This window comes from Engraulis encrasicolus, chromosome 8 (assembly GCF_034702125.1).
Source record: "Engraulis encrasicolus isolate BLACKSEA-1 chromosome 8, IST_EnEncr_1.0, whole genome shotgun sequence".
NCBI lineage: Eukaryota > Metazoa > Chordata > Actinopteri > Clupeiformes > Engraulidae > Engraulis > Engraulis encrasicolus.
In genome coordinates this window covers 55953194-55978241 of record NC_085864.1, presented here as the reverse complement: position 1 = coordinate 55978241, position 25048 = coordinate 55953194, and the positions used below count along the sequence as shown (strand labels likewise).

The following is a 25048-nucleotide window of genomic DNA, read 5'->3' as shown; positions in this document are numbered from 1 at the left end:
GCATACACACTACACACACACACCACTCTAAACTGAGTAATCTGTAGAAAAGCGTTCCTGTTCTTCACTATATGGTCCGTTACGAGAGAGTCATAAGAGCATCTCAGATGTGATGAATTTGTTTATTTCGTTTAGAGCAGGGTCTGCGACACAGTCTGCGGTAAATAAAATACAAAAACATTTAAGCAGAGTAATGAGAACAGCTTACGTTGGAGGAGAACCCAAAGACTGGTCTAGTTCTGTTTACAGCATGTTGCCTGTTATCTGTCTGTTCTGACTGAGATCTTGAATTAGTCCACGGGCCAGGTGAGATGTCGGTACCACTCAGAGGGGCAAAGGTTGCTTATGTTTTTTGAAAAGATACATGTCTGAAGTTAACATTTTTGTATGATAACCCTTCTGGAAGTACAGCCAAGTTAGGGTTATCAGCCGTTAAAGTAACACCCCCCCATCAAAAATAAAGGTTTTTAAGATGGGTGCCTGTCTTTCTACTGGCCCTTGTTTAAGACATATAGGGGTGGTTAATTTTGTTGTGTATGGTATCGTTTCGAAGGGGAGACTGAGCTTTCATCCGACACCTCTTGAGAACATTTTGGTTAAGTATAGCCCTCCCTGCAGCTCTTCAAACATTTACTCAGACACATTTTTTTCCATTTTCGCCGATATCATCTCTTGTCTTTTCATACTGTGGCATCAGGGAGCATCAGAAAGACCTATTTTAAACTCTAAAATATTGTCTTGAGTATCAGGAATCTGAAAATGTATCCTTTCACCATGTTATCCCATGTTTAGGGGGTGATTTTCAGTCTTGTATGAGGCATGGTATTTTTTTCAAAACACAGTTTTGCCATTTTCTCATAAAGTTCAGGAAGCAATACCTCTCGGTGCATTTTGCAGTTGGTTGTCATAGCTTGTTATATACCATATGAAAGCTTGGAGTGGGTAGCATATTCAGATATTATCATATATTTGGTGTACCTGTTTGCAGAGCTATGTTAACTAGGCAAATCATTTTCCATAACCAGTATCAATGATATAGTTTCTCAGTGATTCCATTGTGTTATATGGTGTCTGAATCCTGACTACTTGTCCTAAAATCAATGTTGTTATGCGCCCAGAGGTTATATACCAGAAATATATGTGATAATGTCCCCTTTGATATTAGTCATATTAGTCACACTGACTCACAACATAAACTCATCCCTTAACTTGTCCCTTTTTAGTAGTCATGTGAAAGTGAAGTGAAAGCCCAACTAGTTAACTCCTACACCCATTCACATTGTGACACAGCACTCCACAACACACTACACACTGTGCACACAACACACAACAAAATTGCATTTATGCCTCACCCGTGCAAGGGGGCAGCCCCCAAAGGGCATCCGAAAGGGAGCAGTGCAGCGGGACGGTACCATAATTGGGGTGCCTCAGTCATGGAAGAGGATGGTGGAGAGCACTGGTTAATTAATCCCCCCACTAACCTGGCGGGTCCTGAGTGCAGTTGCACACTTGCAGGAGGAGAGAAGTGCTGCACACTCTCGAGTTAAATAAACAAGTTTTTAATGTGATCTCCTCCTGGATGCCTTGGTCGTACCTCATGTATCACGATTTACAGCAACCTCCGCAAGAACACTTGATTTGAGGTGAAGATCATGAAGAGGTTTGCAAAGGAAGAGTGGGGTACAATGTCATCAGAGCTTTGCAAAGATAGCATGAGTTCTGAACTTCATACTGCTGCAACAACTACTACACCATGCCACCGATGAAGCAACATGCATACATGTACTGTATTCACATGTGTTGGTGTACCAACTGAGCAACTGCAGCTCACTTTCCAGGCATACACTGAGACCCATCCCTAGACCCAAGCAGCAGTAATGAACAATGGAGTAGAGTGAAGTAGAGTACTGTATGGTACAGTAGAGTATAGTTCAGTAGAGTACAGTGCATTACAATAGGAGACCATGCTGAGCATTGAACTTTATGAACCTGGTAGTCACTGTAGATGTAATGGGTGGTTTGTTATTGCCCTGTTACTCTACATGTGCTTATGTCACAATAGCACAGAACCTCATATCACACTGAGTAGTACTCCCTGCACATGCACTGTAAATGTAGAGAGTAGGACCAACTGTGGCATTCATACAGTTACATAACAGCCATGTTACACATACTGTAACAGCACATGGGGCAGTTGTGGCATAGTGGTTCAGGAGATGGACATCAGATCAGAGGGTTGCAGGTTGAAATCCCACCTGTATACTGACTTATGCATAAAACTGTATACTGTATACTACATACCACTTTAGAAAGAAAAAATGCATACACAAAGAAGATGTACACTTACCTGCTACTTAGGTACACCTTGCTGGGCTGGTACTGGGCTGGGTACTGGGCTGTAGCCTACCCCTTTTGCCATAAGAAGCCATTTAACTGCCTGCAACAATGTTCAAGTAGACTGGGGCATTGTAATGATGCTTGATTGTTACAAAGGGGCCCAACGTGTGCCAAGAAAACATTCCCTTCTGAAATTAAATTTTTGTCTTCTGAATGGTCAGTATACAGTCTTCACCAGTAGTATTTGGGTGCACAATGACAATGACCGCTTCCAAACATGTTTTTCATTCATCATGAGATTTTTGCACTTTTCTGATGGTATTGTCCCTCACTCTTCCTTTGCAATATGTTCAACTTCTTCATGATCTTCAAGTGTTATATCACAGAGAGTTTTTACATTTTGCTATAAATCATGAAGCCTCTGATACAGTCTAGGTCTCCAATACCAGATGCAACAAAGCCCTGCTGCCTGTTCAAACCACTACCCAAGACCGAAGTTGGCCTTTAGGTTTGTAGATGATAGACCTGCTGGTTTTCCTGCAAGAGGGCCTGTCTGGGAACACCAGATGTGTCATTACTGACTAAACAAAGCCACTAAATGAAGAGCATCTCAAAAGGACTAGGCATGGACCGTTGCTACAGTAGATAGGGCACCAGGCTGCCGCCTCTCTCTCTCTCTCTCTCGCCAATCCTTTCCTGTCACAAAATGCCTAGGCCTCTAGAGGACATCTAATTGAAAGTAACAGATCTATTTTTCATCACATCATTACATTACATTACATTTTAAGTTCAGTACTTTTTTTAACTACTTTACCTTTACTTGAGCAGATTTTGGATGAGTACATCACTTTTACTTACCCCTCGAGTAAGATTTAAGAAAGATAGGCCTACGCTCACTTGAGTACAACTTCAACTCTTTTCCCATCTCTGCTGCTAAGCACATGTAAAATTAAGATACATGTAGGTCTGACATGTAGTAACCGAACATTTTTAAGTCATATTTAACATGACACAATTTGTTTAAAGGCCTATTGTATTTCTCACACATTTGCTATGATTTCGGTTGGAAGACTAACATCAAATGGGCCATTATCACATATGTTGCAGATGTTGTATATAACCTCTTGATGTATTGCATCACAACACTGATATTAGGACAAGTAGTCAGGATTCACGTATCATAACACAATGGAATTGCTGAGAAACTTTATCACTGATGCTGATTGGTCAGGAAAATGCGGTAACACTTTACTTTACGGATCGCTAATAAGGTGGTAATTTCATGTTAATTTTATAGTTATTTCAGGGTAATTACTGTTTGTTTTTACTTACAACAGCAAAATAACCATACCGTTTTGTGTGTGTGTGTGTGTGTGTGTGTGTGTGTGTGTGTGTGTGTGTGCGTGTGCGTGTGCGTGTGTGTGTGTGTCTTTAAATTGTCACCGTGCTGCGAGTCATCAGGGTGTCACCACAATGCACTGGAAACTGTATGGTTATTTTGCTGTTGTTATTAAAAACAAACAGTTATTACCCTGAAATAACTATGAAATAACTATGAAATTAACATGAAATTACCACCTTATTAGCGATCCGTAAAGTAAAGTGTTACCGAAAATGCTTTACCTGCGTTGCTAGGCAAATAGGTACAGCAAATATATCATAATATCCCATACACTGCAAACTCCAAGCTTTAATATGGTGTATAATGAGCTATGATAACCAATTGCAGAATGGCCCTAGAAGCGTTGCCAGTTTACCACTACATGGAACTGATAGAGTAGTGTGGGGTCATGTACAATGCGGTGTAAAAAAGAAAAGTGGAGTGGGAGTCAGATATATTATGGTTACCACTCAAATTCATCTTCAAGGTTGAAACGTCTTGAGGTATTTTGGACATATAATTAAGTTTCAGTCATAACAACAAATTGGCAACCGTTGCTATGCAAATAGGTTACTATGCAAATAGGTACACCAAATACATGGTCATATCTGTATACTATACAATCCAAGCTTTCATATGATATACAGGGCCGCTGACAGCCTTGGCTGGGCCCGGGACAAAGACATCTGAAAGGGCCCCAAATTCAATACATACAATGTAATGAGGATCCAATTCTGGGCCCCCTCTCTCCCTGGGCCCGTCGGCTTCCCTGATGATATATAACAAGCTATGATAACCAACTGCAAAATGTCTCAAAAAGGCCTTGCCTCCTGACTAACAGCAACAAAAAAGTGGCATGCCTGATACAAGACTGAAAAATGGGATAACATAGTGAAAGGATACATTTTTCAGATTCCTGATACTCAAGACAGTATTTTAGAGTTTTAAATAGGTCTCTCTGATGCTCCCTGATGCCACAGTATGAAAAGACAAGAGATGATATCGGCGAAAATGGAAAAAAAAATGTGTCTGAGTAAATGTTTGAAGAGCTGCAGGGAGGGCTATACTTAACCAAAATGTTCTCAAAAGGTGTCGGATGAAAGCTCAGAGTCTCCCCTTCGCAACGATACCACACATAACAAAATTAACCATCCCTATATGTCTTAAACAAGGGCCAGTAGAAAGACAGGCACCCATCTTAAAAACCTTTATTTTTGATGGGGGGGTGTTACTTTAACGGCTGATAACCCTAACTTGGCTGTACTTCCAGAAGGGTTATCATACAAAAATGTTAACTTCAGACATGTATCTTTTCAAAAAAATATAAGCAACCTTTGCCCCTCTGAGTGGTACTGACATCTCACCTGGCCCGTGGACTAAGTAGGAGAGGGGGGATATGCAGAATGAATGTTTCGTACCTCAGCTCCCAGGGCTTGCAGTCTGGATGACACCCAGCAGGTGACGACACAGTCAGTGATGATGATGTTGTGCCCTCCAGCTCCAGCGTTCTGAGAGTTGAGGAGTGTGAGCTCAGGGCAGAGACTAGACAGGAACAGCTCTGCTCTGACAGAGGACACTCCAGCCTGGGAGATACATCAGAATATAGTTAGACAACCTACACATCAGCACCGCACACACACACACACACACACACACACACACACACACACACACACACACACACACACGCACACACGCACACACACACACACACACAGCCATTTTGAAGGTGTAATATATTTCAGTTCTCACAATGCCCTTACTGATAATATATCCATACCAGTAAAAAAAAATACCCCAGGAGATGGACTGCAAACACGACTGTTTTCTTTTATTCTATTTGACAGACTGCCCACACATTACACATCCGGGGAATATGAGATAGCCAAGTGCCACCAGATGGCGCTGTTACAATGTAACATGAGACTAACAAGAGTCTAGCTCCACACAATAAATGTCAATATCAATCAGTATATTACAGAGGGGAAATGGCAGCTAACTGTAGTGCTACTTCAAAACAAATTGCTTGATGAGCTTTTCAGACTTCTAAACAGTCCCCAAATAGTTTGTTTTGAATGCCAACTCCCTCTGAAGACAACGTGAATGGGAGATTTGAGACATGAGACATTATCACTGGAAAGTAAATATGTGTGTGTGTGTGTGTGTGTGTGTGTGTGTGTGTGTGTGTGTGTGTGTGTGTGTGTGTGTGTGTGTGTGTGTGTGTGTGTGTGTGTGTGTGTATTTTCTTATCGGGCGAGACGTGAAAACGGTTTTGTCATGGAACCGAGCTTTGGGAGATTCCGCAACGTCTTTGTGGGGTGGGTGTGCGCAGTAGCAGTTCCCATTCAGTCTTTAAATTTATCTCACCATCTGCAAATAAGTCTGACTAGGCTATCCACCGCCAAAACCTTCAACCGTGCTCTGTCGGCGATGTGGGGGTAACCCTGCTCCACACATTCTCTCTGCCAGAGTGGCGCGCATGACCTGTGTCAATAGTCTGGGTGCACAAATCGTACGGTCTGTCAAATTGAGGTAAAGCTCTCATCTCAAATTTCGTTGATACCCGACTCGGCTTTACAACTGGAGCAACTTACGTGCCACCGAGCGGACAGAGCCCTTGCAGAGAAAAAACGAGGGGGAGGAATATGTGTTTACACACATGATGCTTGGTGCAAAAATGCTACGGTGGTACAGAGACACTGCTCTCCACTAGTGGAGTTCATGATCATCAAGTGCCGACCCTTCTATTTACCAAGAGAAATATCCGCCATTCTACTGGTCGCAGTTTACCTCGCTCCTAGCAACACCAACAGCGCCAGAAGCGAGGCACTGAACGAGCTGCATCGGGGAATCAGTGAACAACAAGATGCACACCCAGATGCCTTCACAGTGGTCATGGGAGATTTCAACCACGGAAATCTCAAAACAGTACTTCCAAAATTTCACCAACATGTTAACTTTCCAACAAGAGGACAAAACACCCTGGACTTTGTTTATACCCCAAAACAAGGAGCATACAAGGCAAAGCCCATCCCCCACATCGGCCTATCAGACCACCTAACGATTCTGCTACTGCCAGCCTACAGACAAAAGGTAAAACTCACCAAACCAGCTCTGAAGGAGGTGAGAAAATGGCCAGAGGGAGCCGTGTCACGACTACAAGACTGCTTTGAAACCACAGATTGGGACATGTTCAAAACAGCTGCCACCCACAGCAACCACATTGACATTGAGGAGTACACAGACACCGTGACCTCCTACATCACAAAATGCATTGATGATGTTACAGAAATAAAACGCATCACCACCAGGGCCAACCAGAAGCCATGGTTCACAGGAGACGTTCACAGACTGCTGAGGGCCAGAGACAAAGCCTTCAGAGCAGGAGACGTAGCTGGCCTAAAAGCAGCAAGGGCAAACCTGTCCCAGGGCATCAGGAAAGCAAAAAAGGAATACTCGGACAAAATAACAACACACTTCAAAGACAGCAGAGATGCACAGAGCCTGTGGCAGGGCATACAGGCCATCACGGACTATAAGCCCGCACCACGAAGCTGTGACAACAACACCTCTCTGCTAAACGACCTGAACAGTTTCTTTGCCCGTTTTGAAGCACAAAATGACACTCATCCACAGAAAACTTCCCCTCCCCCCCATGATCAACCCCTGTACCTGTCCTCTGCCAGTGTGAAGAGGACACTGGCCACCATCAACCCACGCAAAGCAGCTGGCCCAGACAACATACCTGGCCGAGTGTTGAAGGATTGTGCAGAAGAGCTGAAGGATGTCTTCACAGACATCTTTAACATCTCTCTGGAGCAAGCAGTCATCCCATCACTTTTCAAAGCTGCTACCATCATACCCGTGCCGAAGAAATCATCACCATCATGCTTCAATGACTACCGTCCTGTAGCACTGACGCCCATAATCATGAAGTGCTTCGAACGGCTAGTCCTGTCACACATCAAAGCCACCCTACCCCCCACCCTGGACCCCTACCAGTTCGCATACCGAGCCAAGTGATCCACGGAGGATGCAATCTGCTCTGCCCTCCATCCAGCCCTCACCCACTTGGACAATAAAGACTCATATGTGAGAATGCTGTTCATTGACTTCAGTTCAGCATTTAATACCATAATACCACAACAACTCATCAGAAAACTGGACAAACTAGGTTTCAGCACCTCCCTCTGCAACTGGCTGCTGGACTTCCTGATGCAGAGACCACAAGCAGTACGGGTAGGGAATAACACCTCGAGCACCCTGACCCTGAGCACGGGGGCTCCGCAAGGTTGTGTTCTCAGCCCCCTGCTGTTCACGCTGCTGACACATGACTGCACAACGACCCACAGCACTAACCATCTAGTGAAGTTTGCGGATGATACAACACTGGTGGGCCTCATCACTAAGGGCGATGAGACCCACTACAGAGAAGAAGTAGACCTGCTGGCCAGATGGTGCAAAGACAACAACCTCCTGCTGAATGTCAACAAGACCAAGGAGATTGTTGTCAACTTTCAGAGGGTCCAAAAACAACTGCCACCACTGACCATCGACGGTGATGCTGTGGAGAGAGTGAGCAGCACCAAGTTCCTTGGAGTGCACATCAGCGACGACCTCTCTTGGACCACCAACACTACATCACTGGCGAAGAAGGCCCATCAGCGTCTCTACTTCTTGCGCAAACTAAAGAAGGCAAGTGCTACACACCCTCCATCATGACAACATTCTACAGAGGAACCATAGAGAGCGTCGTGTCCAGCTGCATCACAGTGTGGGGAGGAAGCTGCACGGAGAAAAACAGGAAGACACTCCAGCGTGTTGTGAACACAGCGAAGAAGATCATTGGAGTACCACTCCCCTCCCTGCAGGACATTTACACCGCACGCCTCACCCGAAAAGCACTGATGATCATCAAAGACACAAGCCACCCTGCACACAAACTGTTCAGCCTCCTGCCCTCTGGAAAGAGGTACAGGCGCCTCCGTTCCCGTACCACCAGGCTTGCAAGCAGCACGATGCATCAAGCAATCAAGATACTGAACACTCAACCCACTCTCCCTTCACTGTCAGCCTCTAGCCAGCCAGGCCACTGACAACGCTCCCCCCTCATCCCCACCACCATATCTGCGACTGAACATTCCACCTGCACTACTACATCTGTGACTGAACTTTCAACCTGCATTAACTCAAAACATACACATGCACACACACACACACACACACACACACACACACACACACACACACACACACACACACACACACACATACTGGTTTCCCTTACCTCGTGGGGACTATTGACCAGGAGGTGCCCAATGGGGACCAACCTTTCTGAAGGTGTTAGAGTTACTGTTTCTCTGGTTTTGGTTTCTAAAAAATACTGTTATAGAGCCCATCTGTTGATATTTCCTCTAACACTTAAATAAAGGGTACCTGACTTTTTCAATACTCATGAGGACTTCAAAGGTGGACCATCTGGGGACTTGTGATGTCATCAAAGTTCGCCATGTGTGTGGACCGTCTGGGGACTTGAAATAAATAATGTACTCATGATTAAGTCCACAACTGTTTTTGTTTTTATTGCCAAAACTATGAAACATCTGGCCATTGATGCAATACAACTACACTTCTGGAACCTATTTATAAGAAAGAATGTCAGTCTACATGATAGACAGTTGAAAATCCGGATGTTTCACTCTAATAATGAAATATACAAAAGAATACATTTCAATAAATTACACATCAAGTGGTGCAAGTGTGCAGATAAAAGTGCATAAGAATAACTGTAACATGTAAGATTAGCAAAGAATAAGCGACAGAGACAGATGAGAGGAGAGAGAGATGAGAGGAGAGAGAGAGAGAGAGTGAGAGGAGTTATTTGCGGTAGAGACTGTGTGTGTACGTGTGAGTGGTGGCCCCTAAACTTTGCAAGGTGAGACACGGGGGCCTCCTTAATCTGTCCCCTATAATCTGTCCCCTTAAAGTGATACTGCCCCATTTTTGGAAATGAGCTCATATTACACATCTCCTTGAGTTATATGATTGAGTTTTACTTTTCTCCTGTACTTTCAACCGTTCTCTGAGTATGGCCGTGCAAATTTTACCTCCATGCTAGCAGTAAACATTCAGTCCTATGAGACCAGCTGGCAGCTAACTGGTCTGATAGGAGTCAATGTTAACTGCTAGCTTGGAGATAAAATGTGCACTGCCGTACTCAGAGAACGGTTGAAAGTACAGGAGAAAAGTAAAACTCAATCATATAACTCAAGGAGATGTGTAATATGAGCTAATTTCCAAAAATGGGGCAGTATCACTTTAAGGGGACAGATTATCTCCTAATTGTGCCCACAAGAAAAGGGGGGAAGTAGCACATAAGAAACTAACAGAGGATATCCTACATGTGGATAGGTCACTTGCTCAGACCCCAGACCTATATAAACAAAGGCTTATATTACAGACAGAATTTAACCTTGTATCAACTAAACACATCACAAACCTGCACACCACAACTCTTGCACACCAAGCTGCGCCAAAGGTCTGCGGCCCAAAGCATATGTGAAATAAATGAAGAATCAGGCACTAAACATATCAACCACTTTCAAACTGAGCCTGTGCAGTCTCTTTCGACTGCTTAAGGTATATCCCCGAAACGCGACACTTCCAGTCCCCCATCATTCCTACCACTCCCATCCACCTTTTCAAAAACGTATATGATATTGATAAATACGAAATATAAAAGAAATATATTTAATATCTATACATAGATCAATGACGTGCATAGGCTTAAAACCAATAGATTATTGTGAAAATGAAGCAAAAAATAGGGCAAATGGTAACACTGTTTTAATGATTCACTATTACAGAGGATATACCACATTAGGTACAGTGTAATAACCAGTGCAACGTATTTAATCCCCATGTAATACCAGTGTAACACAATGTACCAATTTTGTACTTACATCATGTATTTGTGTGTAAGTGGTATTACATGACATTGCATATTGTTACACTAGTATTGCATGGTATTTAATATTGTTACACTGTACCTAATATGGTAGATTCACTGAAATGGTGAACCATTAAAATAAGGAATTACCGCGCAAATCAATCCACCCAGTCAGAAGTTATGGGCCAAATAAAAATTCCGCCATTTTGAAAGTGTTGACCTCCAAACTCGAATCAGTTCATGAACCTACCCTAGAGCATTCACAAACCAAATCTGGGACAAATCCAATCATACGTTCGAAAGTTATCGCGTTAACACTAAAGACCTAACGCGGCGGACATGGCGGTGCACGTAAAACCATTACATCCCTGACGCGCCGCGTTTCGGGGATATAATTAACCAGACTTTCCATAAGTTTTACTCAAGGTTATAAACTTCTGAATCACACCAGGGAAAAAAACATCTGAGCCTATCATACTACATAAAAGAAAACCAAGAGAATGTGGCCAAGACAACATTAACACCAACACTTATCCTGCAGAAATGAACCAAATACAGCAGCCAAGAGGACGTGAACACCAACAACCTAGCTGTTTATCTACTGCAAGATACCAATGCTCCAGTCTGGGACATTTTATGTGACCCTCTTACTTGCCACTCTTTGGTATGAGGCGATTCGATTTTTGACGTAGTATTTGATGGCAGTCCAGTCTCTGTTTTGTAGCGCTTTTGGTGCAGCTTGAATGCAATCGATACACTGCCTTTTACCGGGTGTTCTTCCTGCCTTTATGAGATTCATGAGCTTGGCCTCAACAGCTGCAACCTCCTCCTGTGTCCACCTCCTCTTGGCTGCTGTACTTGGTCCAGTCTCTGCAGGATAAATACAGACATACAATCTGCTAAAATTACATTCTATGGCTCAGGGTCCAATTGCAGCCCTCTGTTCTCTTTCATGCCACCAGTCATGAAATTGATAGATACTGTGGACTGTGATTGAATCAACCTAATGTTTCATAATCATTGCACAATATATAGTTAAAGCGTGTTATCAACAAATAGTGTGGCATTGGAGAAAGTCTTTCTTTTACTCAAACATGAAATGACAGGTGTGATTTGTTATGCATTAGACTTAAGAAGTTTAGGTTTCTAACCTCATCATGTCCAGACCTTTTCGTATTATAATGATGCATTACATCACCTCCAACTTGCTGATAACAAACTGAGCAAATCATTGTTTACATTTTCTGTCATCCTACTAAAGAGAAAATATGATTCACCCGTCTCCTTTCATCCATACCTTGCCATCTCTTTATTGGTTCTTAATCACAATTAATATCCTCCCTTCTTCCCATCACCTTTCTCCTTTACTGGGTTGACCTTTCTACGCATCACAGTGCTTGTCAAGATTAGCTCATCAAGATACATTTTTATACTTATGACATACGTGGCGTTTCATCTCTGGCTGATGTAGATGGTGAATCTTTGTTGGTGTTATTGGCACCTGGTTGTGATGGGATAGGGTCCGTGTCTGAGCAGTCCTCATCAGGAAGCCCTGGCGTAACATCAAGTGTCTCTGGAAAAGAAAAAAAAAGGAAAAACAACAGAGAAATAATGAACAAGGGGAGATACCTCGCCATCTGTTTATTGGTTCTTAATCATAATTTATACCCTCCCTTCTTCCAATTGCGTACATGCTTCTCCCATAACTTATTCATACATGAACTGCACTCTTTATTATTCTGTCAATACTCTACTTAAGTCCACCTTACTTGCAATATTTGTACATAAAACACATTCACCTGTAAATATCTCTTTTAATATGTAAAAACGGTATTCAATCTTAAATCATTTTGTACTTTTTTGGACTATTTTCGCTTGTGATTAGATGCTAAACTGCATTTTCAAAGCCTTGTATTTGTACACGAGTAATAACAATCAAGTGTCATCTCATCTTACCCTTTCTTGCCATCACCTTTCTCCTTCACTTGGTTGACCTTTCTACGCATCACAGCGCTTGTCAAGATTAGCTCATCAAGATCATTTTTTATACTTATGGCATACAGTGGCTTCAAAAAGTCTACACAACCCTTTTCAAATGTCAGGTTATCCCACCTTTTTCCACCTTCAATCTAAACTATTACCCTGTATGATGCAATTGAGAAACAAGCATAACACTTAAAGGGAAAGAATAGAAAATAAAAAACTTCAATTAACATGGTTGCATGGTTGTACTTATGACATACGTGGCGTTTCATCTCTGGCTGATGTAGATGGTGAATCTTTGTTGGTGTTATTGGGACCTGGCTGTGATGGGGTAGGGTCCGTGTCTGAGCAGTCCTCATCAGCAAACCCTGTCGTAACATCAAGTGTCTCTGGAAAAAAAAACAGGAAAAACAACAGAGAAATCATGAACAAGGGGAGATGGAAATTTAACTCTTGATATTATCTGAGTAGTTTTATTAATATATTACATACCATTGGGGTCGATATTGATTTCATCAAGATTTCTGCCCTTGAACTCTGCCAACCGACCAGTTTCCAGCGCTGTAAGAATCTTCGTTATTTTGGCCAGTTGCAAAGTGCCTTCAGGAAGACGGTAGAACTTCTTGTGCACGCGGATATCATGACCCAGAAACTCAACCAAAAGATCCATATCAGTGTCCGTCAAGTTTAACACCTTGGACATGGTTGCAATGTGCTTTCGTAACTTGGTGGAGGACAGCCTCTCCGGATGCTTTGCCCCACAATTTTGCGCAAAAATCCGAATACAGTCGGATCCTTTGAAATGGGACTGTGTTCCTGGTCGTCCAAACATGTATTGGTTCTCATCAGGAAAACAGCTGTTGCGCGTTTCAACAAGGAGTTCCATCGACTGAACCATGGGTGGAGTAAGAAGAATCGCGACTTTCCTGCCACACTTGCCCCTTATCTCTACTCGTTGAAAGTGACCACAGAGTTTCTTCTCCACTTCATTTAGTGCTTCTTCAACATCAGGGTGCATAGAGGATGCGTCTCGCGATGTAAATGCTGTTAGTGGCATTTTGGAAACTTCCCCTTCCCGCCGACGGTTAAACAAGATGATCTGGGCCAAAGTCCCTTTAGCTAGACTGGCCCAGTTCTTCTGGCTGACTACAGCTGACAGCTTGCGGACATTCTCTTTTTGCTTGTCGTCAAGGTACAGATGCAGCTTCCGGACGTCATCTGTGAAGGGGAGGAGCTGTGGTGCATTATATTTGGCATCAGTTAGTGTTCGAAGAGCCGAAGAAGAGATGCATTCATTCCACTTAGTGTCATAGATTTGTTTGAAGTTCCGGGCATTCTGGACAGTTTCTTTTTCTCCTGAGATCATAGCTTCACATTCGATTATGTCTGCAATTTTTTTCAAACTGTGGCCTAACTTTAAGGCCAGTGATGGAATGCGGAAGTTGTTCTTTTCAGCACTGAATCCTGACACATGTCGTACTGCACTGACAACATGTGGAAAATTGGCAGGTATGACGAAATCAGACATGGTTTTCAGATGACCCACCTCCTTACTGTAGAGTAGAAGTCTGCCCACTTCACGCAGTTTCTGCCTGATGTACTGATGCTTACTTGGATCTGAACCCACTTTGTTGTACAGATGTTCACCCATCTTGATAATTGAGGGATCCCGCTTTATGGTGTCTGTAATGTCGTCTTGGGTCATGACGCTGATTACTTTCCACAGCATTTGGTTGACTCCCTCTGGCACAGGTTGAGCAAAAGCACAAAGCGCCTGAACTCTGTTTTTCCCTGGAGCGGGAGTACCACATCTGCGAGCCAAGTTACATCTCTGCATATGTTTCCAAAGAAACTTTCTTTTAAAGAGGCCTTGACAATTGAGGCAATGCATGAATTCCTTTGGATTGACAACATCATTCGACTTCTTACAAGGCACCAGGGTACCTTTACCAGCTGACAACACTTCTAGATTGTGGGCACGATTGCCTCTCTTTCTTAGCAAGTCCAGCTGGATTCGTCTCATCTTGGACTTCTTTGGGAATGCAAGAGCCCTTGCTACTTCTTGTTCCTTCTGGTGCATCTGTTCCAAATGGCGGGCCATTTTGGAATATCCCTTTCCACAGAACAGGCAGAAATGTTTGCTGTAAGACCTTCTTCCATCAGGCTTCTTTGACAATATCATTACAGAAAGAGAGTCGCTGCTAGGGTCTTCAGTGGTACAATCCTCTGGTGGGTGGTGCTGATCCTTAACTCGCTTCGCTTCAGTCATCGGCTTTTTCCCGTGCCTTTTAAGTGGAAATGGTCTTTCCTGTTTCCTCTTGTAAGGTGTTGTGAGCACTTCTTCATCCTCCATGTCTTTATCGGACGTGTCTTCATCTACAGAGTCAGGTACGTATTCCTCCTCAGAGTCAGGTGTGGACTCTTCTGCAGAGTCCTGGTCACTGTACTAAATACAAAAAAAGACACCCAGGCATGACAGGTTATTGAGATTTGTCTTTGTCTGTAAGAAGCAAGATATACATATACAACATAATAACATTATTAAAGGTACACTGTGCAGGAAATGGTCAAAAAATGTACTGCAACTATGCTGCTCATTTAAACTGGGTTGTCCGTTGGCAAATTTGATCTTTTTGTGAAAGTTCAATAAGTAATAAACTAATACTTTCCAGTATGGTCCAAATCATTTTCCCAGCTAAAAATGTCTATTACTGGAAATTCAAAATGGCAGACCATGGAGAAGATCCCCCTTTTCATGTATGAAAAGTGCAATTGTCCCCAGTCATAATGAATACTTAGAATTGGATGGTGGTGGTAAGTATTCATGAAAAAGGTAACATTACTGAATGGGTAGCATGAATTCTGGAAATAAAAATCGTTCACAGTGTACCTTTAAAGCACACATTTCCAGATGTGGGCCTTGAGGGGGAGAGTTTCCTTCTTTTCAGTTGGTGGTAGTAACATCATAATATAATGCAAAATACACTAAAATACCTTTTAACTTGTTTGATAATTGTGATTGTGTAAATAGTGAGAATTGATTTCATTATCTTACCAGGATAGGAGACTGCCATGGCGTTGTGGGAGTAAATGAAGACATGTTTTCATCTGTTGATTCCTGGAACGTTACACAAAGAAAAACAGAAATCAAAGGAATGTTTGACATCCTATATCCCGAGTTCAGGCAAAATACAGGAGTACGGTAGACAGGGTGTGGGTCTTGCAATGTATCAATTCGCAACGCTATATCACTCTATTAAAAAAGAAAAAAATAGTGTAACCTGGTATAGGCACACACTTCTGCAGGCAAAACAACATACCACTGGCATGTTGTGAACCACATTAATTGTACAAATTATTGTATTGAGAGGGGTAGGGTGATGTGGTGAGGCACCAAACAATGTATGCTTAAGCCACCCAATACCTAGCAAAACAGCCTATGCAATGGCTACAGGCCTTGTCCACATCAAGGCCACATGACATCACACACACCATTGCTGTTGAAACAGAACATTAGGAAGGATACTTACAAATGATGGTCTTGAATTCATCGATGGTGTTGTTTGAGAAGATTCTAAATCATCAGCTCCTTTCTGCAAAGAGATACACATTTTTGTTTCTTAGCTGATGTTTTATAACAGAATATTGGTTTATTATGGTACATTCATTTCTAGACTTTGATGTTGTAGAACATTCTGGCTTTTCAGTTAGTGGCAATAACATAATATGCAACATGTAGAAAAATAACAGCAAGTGTGATTGTGTTGAAAATAGTGAGCGGTGTTGTCTTAATCTTACCAGGGTAGGAGACTGGCATGGTGTTGAGGGAGTAACTGAAAACATGCTTCCTTCTGTTGATTCCTGAAAATGTATGTAGAAGAACAAATGTATGTTTATGGCATGTTCTGGATTGATCAAGGCCCCACAGCAACGCCACACCAAATTGTAGGAGGGATGGTATCCAATTTCCATGTAGTGAGTGAGGTAGCCATCAGAGACCATCACTAACAGAATTATCAACCAACCTTGCGCTTTATGGTTAATGCAAATTGTGTTTTGTGGTGGTGTATGTCAAATCAAGGTTTCCCTCATTACTTAATAACTAAGATGGCCACCTTGACAACAAACATCTCCCTCCTTGACTAGGTCCCCTGCAAAACAGGTGTTGCAAATATAAGAAAAGTTACTTTGCAACGAATGGCATTATCCGATCACATTCCTATGAAACTGCTCAACATGACCACTCCAAGCATGATAGTCATATGTCTCCGATACCAGCTAAACCAGGGGTGCCAAACCCATTTCAGTTCAAGGGCCACATGCAGTCAATTATATATCTTTTGATGCAGTCATTTTTAACTGCCCCATATAATTTTAATGTTATGCATCTTAACATGAAATGTGATATATTCAGTAAAGGAATCTTAGAAATTAGATTTTATGTAGTTATATTCAGAGGACCTAGAGACCTATTTTAAAGGTGGCTGCCTTCAATATAGGCCTAAAGTGCAGGGAGAAATAGTGCTCAAAGTATGGCCCTTGGAGAATAGGATAACTTTATTGATCCCTAGGGAGTGCTGGATCTGCCCCCTGGGCCTTATGTTTCACATCCCTGAGCTAACCAATCACCCACCTTGACTGACAAATGTTCTGGAAATCATGAATACATAGCAGTATTGCTCTACGAATATGTTAGCATTACTCAGTGTCCTTCACTGTTGATCATTGTTTTCTTGACAATGACCCTTAACGCACAACTATGGACAATGCTGATTTTTGTTATAATCAAACTTGCTTTTCTGTGGTAAGCTACATGGATGTTTTATTAAAAATATACCCTATGTGCATATTTGAAATACATGTAACTTTTATGTTTATTGAAATATTGTTCAAAATGTTACTGTGCTTTTAACGGTGGTGTACTATTATTATAGTAGTATTATTGCTGCACAGTATATTATTGCTATTGAAATGGAGGCCACCTAGCAGAGTGTGGTGTGGAACGTTAGTAAGCCTCCCTCCCAAAGCCTCATACAGTATCGGTAGCACTGACCTATCAGAATGGCTCAGAGGCCAACTAGCAGAGTGTGGCGTGGAATGTAAGTAAACCTCCTCCATGAAGCCTCACACATTATCGTAGCACTGAGCTATCAGAATGGCTCAGAGGCCAACTAGCAGAGTGTGGCGTGGAATGTAAGTAAACCTCCTCCCTGAAGCCTCACACATTATCGTAGCACTGAGCTATTGGACTAGGAGGTGGCGGACTGTGCAGGAACACCTCAGTTACCCCATGTTATCAATATGCACATTGTATGCTAAAAACTGTCCATTAGGAATGTTACTCACAGAGAGTGATGCTCCTGAATTCTTCAATGTTGTTGTCATATTCGGATGATTCAAAGCATTAGCACCGTCCTGCAAAACATGTGCACATAATACAGAGCTATTGACATTACTAATGACTCTCAGGAAAAACAAGGCAAATAGTGCAATTGGACAGAGAACTGCTGCCATTAACATGATTTAGCTACAAGTCTAATACTTTGTGAAAAGGAGTTACAATTGTTTACTGTACACAGCCAACTCCAGACATTAACATTTAACTGGCTAGTGTAACCACCATGAAGTGGAAGTTGAACTACTCTTACAGATGTAAGTACAACACTAATTAGTATGATATTACATGGTCTCAACTATGTAATTTCATACTACTACTGTAATTACATATGTAGGAGTACTTCTTTGTACAACTCTGGTGTCGTGCTGTGCCTCCTATACCCAAACTGGCACGTTAACTACGAGGTGGCAGGTTTGATCCCTGAGTGGCAGCCTGCACAGGAACACCTCAATTACACTGGTGCCGATGACCCGGGGAGTGTAGGAGTGAGGTTTTAAGGGGAGTGTGAGTAACTGAGGCCAACTAGCAGAGTGTGGCGTGGAATGTAAGTAAACCTCCTCCATGAAGCCTCACACATTATCGCAGCACTGAGCTATCAGAATGGCTCAGAGGCCAACTAGCAGAGTGTGGCGTGGAATGTAAGTAAACCTCCTCCCTGAAGCCTCACACATTATCGTAGCACTGAGCTATTGGACTAGGAGGTGGCGGACTGTGCAGGAACACCTCAGTTACCCCATGTTATCAATATGCACATTGTATGCTAAAAACTGTCCATTAGGAATGTTACTCACAGAGAGTGATGCTCCTGAATTCTTCAATGTTGTTGTCATATTCGGATCAGTCAAAGCATTAGCACCGTCCTGCAAAACATGTGCACATAATACAGAGGTATTGACATTACTAATGACTCTCAGGAAAAACAAGGCAAATAGTGCAATTGGACAGAGAACTGCTGCCATTAACATGATTTAGCTACAAGTCTAATACTTTGTGAAAAGGAGTTACAATTGTTTACTGTACACAGCCAACTCCAGACATTAACATTTAACTGGCTAGTGTAACCACCATGAAGTGGAAGTTGAACTACTCTTACAGATGTAAGTACAACACTAATTAGTATGATAGTGCATGGTCTCAACTATGTAGTTTCATACTACTACTGTAATTACATATGTAGGAGTACTTCTTTGTACAACTCTCGTGTCGTGCTGTGCCTCCTATACCCAAACTGGCACGGTAACTACGAGGTGGCAGGTTTGATCCCTGAGTGGCAGCCTGCACAGGAACACCTCAATTACACTGGTGCCGATGACCCGGGGAGTGTAGGAGTGAGGTTTTAAGGGGAGTGTGAGTAACTGAGGCCAACTAGCAGAGTGTGGCATGAAATGGAAGTAAACCTCCTCCATGAAGCCTCACACATTATCGCAGTACTGAGCTATCAGAATGGCTCAGAGGCCAACTAGCAGAGTGTGGCGTGGAATGTAAGTAAACCTCCTCCCTGAAGCCTCACACATTATCGTAGCACTGAGCTATTGGACTAGGAGGTGGCGGACTGTGCAGGAACACCTCAGTTACCCCATGTTATCAATATGCACATTGTATGCTAAAAACTGTACATTAGGAATGTTACTTACAGAGAGTGATGCTCCTGAATTCTTCAATGTTGTTGTCATATTCGGATGATTCAAAGCATTAGCACCGTCCTGCAAAACATGTGCACATAATACAGAGCTATTGACATTACTAATGACTCTCAGGAAAGACAAATAGTGCAGTTGGACCGAGAACTGCTGCCATTAACATGATTTAGCCACAAGTCTTAATACTTTGTGAAAAGGAGTTACAATTGTTTACTGTAGACAGCAAAACCCAGACATTAACATTTAACTGGCTAGTGTAACCACCATGAAGTGGAAGTTGAACTACTCTTACAGATGTAAGTACAACACTAATTAGTATGATATTACATGGTCTCAACTATGTAATTTCATACTACTACTGTAATTACATATGTAGGAGTACTTCTATGTACAACTCTGGTAACTGCCATGTCATTAGCTTCCCTACATCTTGCATATCAAGAAACTTTGGTTTAATTACAGATCAGGAAATAAAAACAAACCTTTGCATTTGACATCCTGTTTTCATAGCGTGCTTGGCACATGTCATGGTGATTTATTAGACCTTTGAGACGTTTCTTGAATCTCAGCATTCTCTGCTTCGTCTGCAAACATTTGTTTCAATAATTAACAGGTGTTTTGCTGAAAAGAGCAACATTTCATTCTCCTGTTCATGATGAAATACAAGGTTAGGTTTAAATTGGAAGAAAATGTATGTGGATGATGGTGTGAAAAGACCACATTATTGTCCCATCACCAATATTATTAATCGCTTGAGTTTGCTGTTGGATCTGTTTTCTTCATCTCATTTGTGTATGCATTACAATGCATCACATTTAATAGCCAGAAAAGTATGAACATTAAAATGCATTTCAAGACCTTACCATTAAAACTCTCTGAGCTCACCACCTCAAAAAAAGTAACCAAAACAACAATGCAAGAATGTTGGATAACCAAATAAAAATAAGACAATTGTTCTCGTGTGTGCATGTTGAAGGCTGAGCAATATCTATTCCCGTACTTAGTCCAATGAGACTACAGTCCCTTCAAACTATAGTCTACAATACTTAGTAGCCCATGGGAGATAAACATTCATAACCATTTATCGAGAATAACTTCACCAAATAGAAGACACGAGTCAACATGCTCTGTGTCCGTCATCGAATACAGGCACAACACCGTTTACCACGCCGTTAGCCTACAGATTAAAAGAAATCGAGGCGAATATAACCATGCCTGCTAGACGTCGGTCAAACGTTCTCAATTGCTCATATGCAACTGAAATGTTCACATTTCCAACACAGAAATAGTCTAAAGAAACGTACATGTCATGGTCAAAGCGAAAGCATAGAACGACATCTACACAAGCTCTTCGCCAACTCTCATTAACCAGCCATATAATAACGACTAGTGCAGAAGTGTGGCGCTCCAAACGCATGAACAGACATAATACCTACTTCTGCTTAGAGTTCTAGATACATTCGCGTCAAACATCCACTTCAACCGATTGCAAGCAATACCAGCACCGATAGAAAGCATGACAGACACGGTGTTCTGTGTTGTTTAAAAAAAGCATCTTAGTTAGCTCAACAGGTGTTAGCTCCCCCAGAGACCGCAACTATGACTCTACTCATTCAGCCAATGCAACCTCGATTTCTAGGTTCTACATGTACAGTTCAACAAATATAACACGGCATTTGGAAAATGTTCAAATATCGACATTGGACGACAGTCCTTCCCTATGCTGTTACACAATGCAATCACCAACACAAAACGCGCACCATCAATGACATTAATGTATAAGGCTAAAATTCGTGATTAGCATGGGAGCTAGTCATGTTTGTTCAGAGCTATCATCAGCTAGTTTCATATTTCAGCCAGAAATTAGTTACCTCGTCGGACGATGTCTTTTCTTCTCGGGATTTGTCCATAGTCAAACAGTTTCATCTGCCCTAATGGAGAAATTAATGTAAATGCCTTAACAAAATCAAAACTGATATGGTAAAGAGAAGGGCTTCCGAATGCACTGATCCCAGGACGTCAAATACAGTGCTTAGCATATGCGCAATGAATCCGTTTATTTCAAAATATGCACTCAGATTGAATGGTGTTATTCGCAGATGTTTAAACGCTGAGCAATATACTTACCGTTTAACTTTCCAGTGGTAAAAGATGCTGCTGCATATAACGCAAATCCAGGACGTTCGACGAACTTCAACTTGAGCCGACCAGAGGGAGTGATTGACTGGGAGGATTATCACTTGAATTTACGCTCTAGCTGGGTGGGAGGGGGAGGGGGCTAGCCTGTACGGAGTCAGTGGGTACCCACACAAGGTGTGTATGGAACTTTAATAGGAAGGTGTGGGCTGGCACGGGGTTATGTGGGTACCCAGGCAAGAGGTGCATCGAACGTATGTGATAAAATGGCGGTAAAAAAAACACATTATCGGTACATTGTGAAAGAAATGGCGGCAGCGACAGCGCCTACAGTCTGGTCTACTGTTGAGATGGGAGGGGGCAAGGTGGTAGCCGGTACCGGTGACACCACGGTCAAAGTGGGCACTTGCAGGGGGTGTGCGTGGAACGTTTGGCGCGTGAGAGTCTGGGAGGTGGGCATCTGAGGACTCAGACAAGGGGTGTATGGAACGTTTTAGACGAAATGGCGGCCAAAACATAAAGTATAGTGGGGGCTGGCCTGGCATGGGGGTATCATGGTGGGCACTTAGAAAAGATGTGTGTGTGGAACAGGTCGGATAAAATGGCGGCGATGTTTCGTGCGGGGGATGTGACCGGTAAAAGGCTGTATTTGGGCTTAAATAAGATGTGCGAGGGCATGTAGGCTAATGCTTCGATCGGGAGGGATGACTGCTGGGTGACGGGGCAGACTCACACATTATCCATGATAGCTTACATGCTAGGCTACGAACCACAGTTGACCGTCACCTTCATACTTGCTTGCTTTCCACCCCTCCAAAACGAAATAAATAAAATGTCTTTTCATTTTAAATGAATTTAAAATCAATTTAATATCTAGCTTTCTGTAAAGTCATGAACCAACCATCTGTGTAATAAAGTAGGCTAGGCTAGGCTTACTTTTTACACTAACAAAAGTTTACCATGGCAATGTCCCCACCAGGTCGTAATCGTAAAGCCGTCCAGTATGCACACTTGTTGATGTGATGTCATCAGCGATCGACCGACACAGATACACACACACACTGCAGTACCACCGTTTGGCCACCGGTGTCAGTAACTTGCCCCTCCTGCCACACACACACACACATTTTCTCTCAAAATCCCACCTCATGGGACTTTCTGAAATTTCTCACTCAGGCTTCATTTGAGGTCATTGTAAAGCCATTCCATAGGTTGTCCTAATGAGGACTCGGGTTTAGGTACCCATGAGGTCACAAGTGCCCGCGAGATTGGTGTGCATCCATGCTCAAGTGCTCACGAGATTAGGGAAACCAGTGCACACACACACACACACACACACACACACAAGCACACTGCACTTTCTGCACTAAACCCAAACATACACACACTGACACACAACTCATACTCACACACATACACACACACACACACACACACACACACACACACACACACATACACAGGTACACACACACAGACGCACACCGCACTTTCTACCTGCACTAAACACACACACACACACACACACACACACAACACACACACACACACACACACACACACACACACACACACACACACACACACACACACACACACACACACGCACACAAAACACATACAAACACACACACACACACACATACTGCTGCTGGTGTATTTAATAAAAACCTTTTTTAATTATTTATTTCTTCAAATGCTATTATTACTATGTCAGAACGCTATAAAGGACTTTTAGAAAAAGAACAACAAAATACCTCCTCTTAATGTATGTTCTCTACAAGTCTTCTGTTGTCCAGTCTTGCACTTTAAATGTCTGTATGAGCAATGTCTACGTCCATACTGTCTATGTCCATGTATGAGTACTGTCTATGTCTATACTGTCTATGTCCTTACCTAGATTAGTCTATGTCTGCATGGGAGAGCAAGAAACGCAATTTCAAATTCTTTGTATGACCAGTGCATGTAAAGAAATTGACAATAAACTTGACTTGACTTGACTTGATCCCGCTGTTGTGGTGTCAAGTGCGTTAGACCCGGCAGAAAACCTCTTTTCAGTTCAGTGTTCAAAGTCGGAAAAGCCGTCATCGACCTTGATACAAATTATGCGCCAAAGGTCTCCTAAAATGTATTATTGGCTTTTACCATGATTTTGTTCTTTTTCCTAATTTGGCTGTCTGGCACAGCACGAGCCAATGGAGCATGGTGGCAGAGACTCTTGCGGTTCGTGGTGTGGGGAATGAATGTCAACGTGTGTGCGCGCAAACTGCGTGTGTGTGGGGTTGTCTTGATCTGTATGTTTTGATCTAGTAGTTTCTTGATCTCTTATGTATTCAGAAAACGTTGTTTTCTGTTTTTAAGGGGGAGGGTGTTACGCCCCAAGTGGCGTTGCTACCTCCCTGTTATGCGTCCGTTTGTGATTATCCTGATGCTGATGACTGGCGATTGGTAACCGGTGCGCAGTCCTGCCGGTGATCTATTTCAGCGGGCCAGTTGCCATACTGGGGGAGAGCAGCAAGCGCAAAGCCAGACTTTGGTGTCCTGGGTTGCTTGCCCCTCGCTGGCCTTAAAACCCAGACTTATGCTGCCATCGATTATTTTGTGTTTTCACATGTTGGTCCATTGGAATGTGCGTTGTATTTGGTCCATTGGGATGTGCGTTGCTCTGCTGGTTCGTTGTATTGGTCCGTTGAACTACCGGTGTATTGTAATGCCGGTGCATGTAACATGTAAAATAAATTTAATCAATGATGTTTTACATCTGACTCCGTCCTCCTTTTATGTTGTGGCTACCTTGAGCCAGGTGTGTGTGTGAGAAAGTCTTTCGTGCCTATATTTACTATTTTGTTATCGGTTTTTCTCCCCATTATTTTCTTAACTATATGCCATTATGTCAGTGTCTGTAACACTCCTGGTTTCCGATAAAAGAAAAAATGAACCCAGACTATCTTTCAACATCAGTATCAAAATGATTTCAATGAGACATAATTATGCAATTAAAATGGCATATATGCAATTAATCGTGATTAAATATTTAACCGATTTGCATCACTAATTAAAACTAAAACACACACACACACACACACGCACACACACACACACACACACACACACACACACACACACACACACACACACACACACACACACACACACACACACACACACACACACACAGGCAGACAGACAGACACACATAGATGGATAGATAGATAGATAGATAG

The 25048-nt window shown here is 42.5% G+C and overlaps 1 protein-coding gene across 3 annotated transcripts; it reads right to left on the bottom strand.

Annotated features, from left to right (window-relative positions):
- Positions 1-8974: 8974 nt before the first annotated feature.
- On the bottom strand, positions 8975-23314 carry LOC134454738 (uncharacterized). 3 transcript variants are annotated; one of them, XM_063205892.1, is made up of 14 exons: positions 21816-23314; positions 21560-21619; positions 20171-20272; positions 19683-19751; positions 18840-18908; positions 17997-18065; positions 16449-16511; positions 16181-16243; positions 15706-15768; positions 13143-15096; positions 12911-13039; positions 12112-12240; positions 11319-11537; positions 8975-9249 (listed from the first exon to the last, which is right to left on the bottom strand). In XM_063205892.1, the coding sequence occupies exons 2-14, from the start codon at positions 21596-21598 to the stop codon at positions 9182-9184; spliced, it is 3036 nt and encodes a 1011-aa protein (XP_063061962.1). In that variant the 5' UTR covers positions 21599-21619; positions 21816-23314; the 3' UTR covers positions 8975-9181. The 3 variants fall into 3 exon arrangements, with proteins under 3 accessions (XP_063061962.1, XP_063061963.1, XP_063061964.1); XM_063205893.1 differs by having other exon boundaries at positions 21560-21614; XM_063205894.1 differs by lacking the exon at positions 11319-11537 and having other exon boundaries at positions 21560-23314.
- Positions 23315-25048: the final 1734 nt, after the last annotated feature.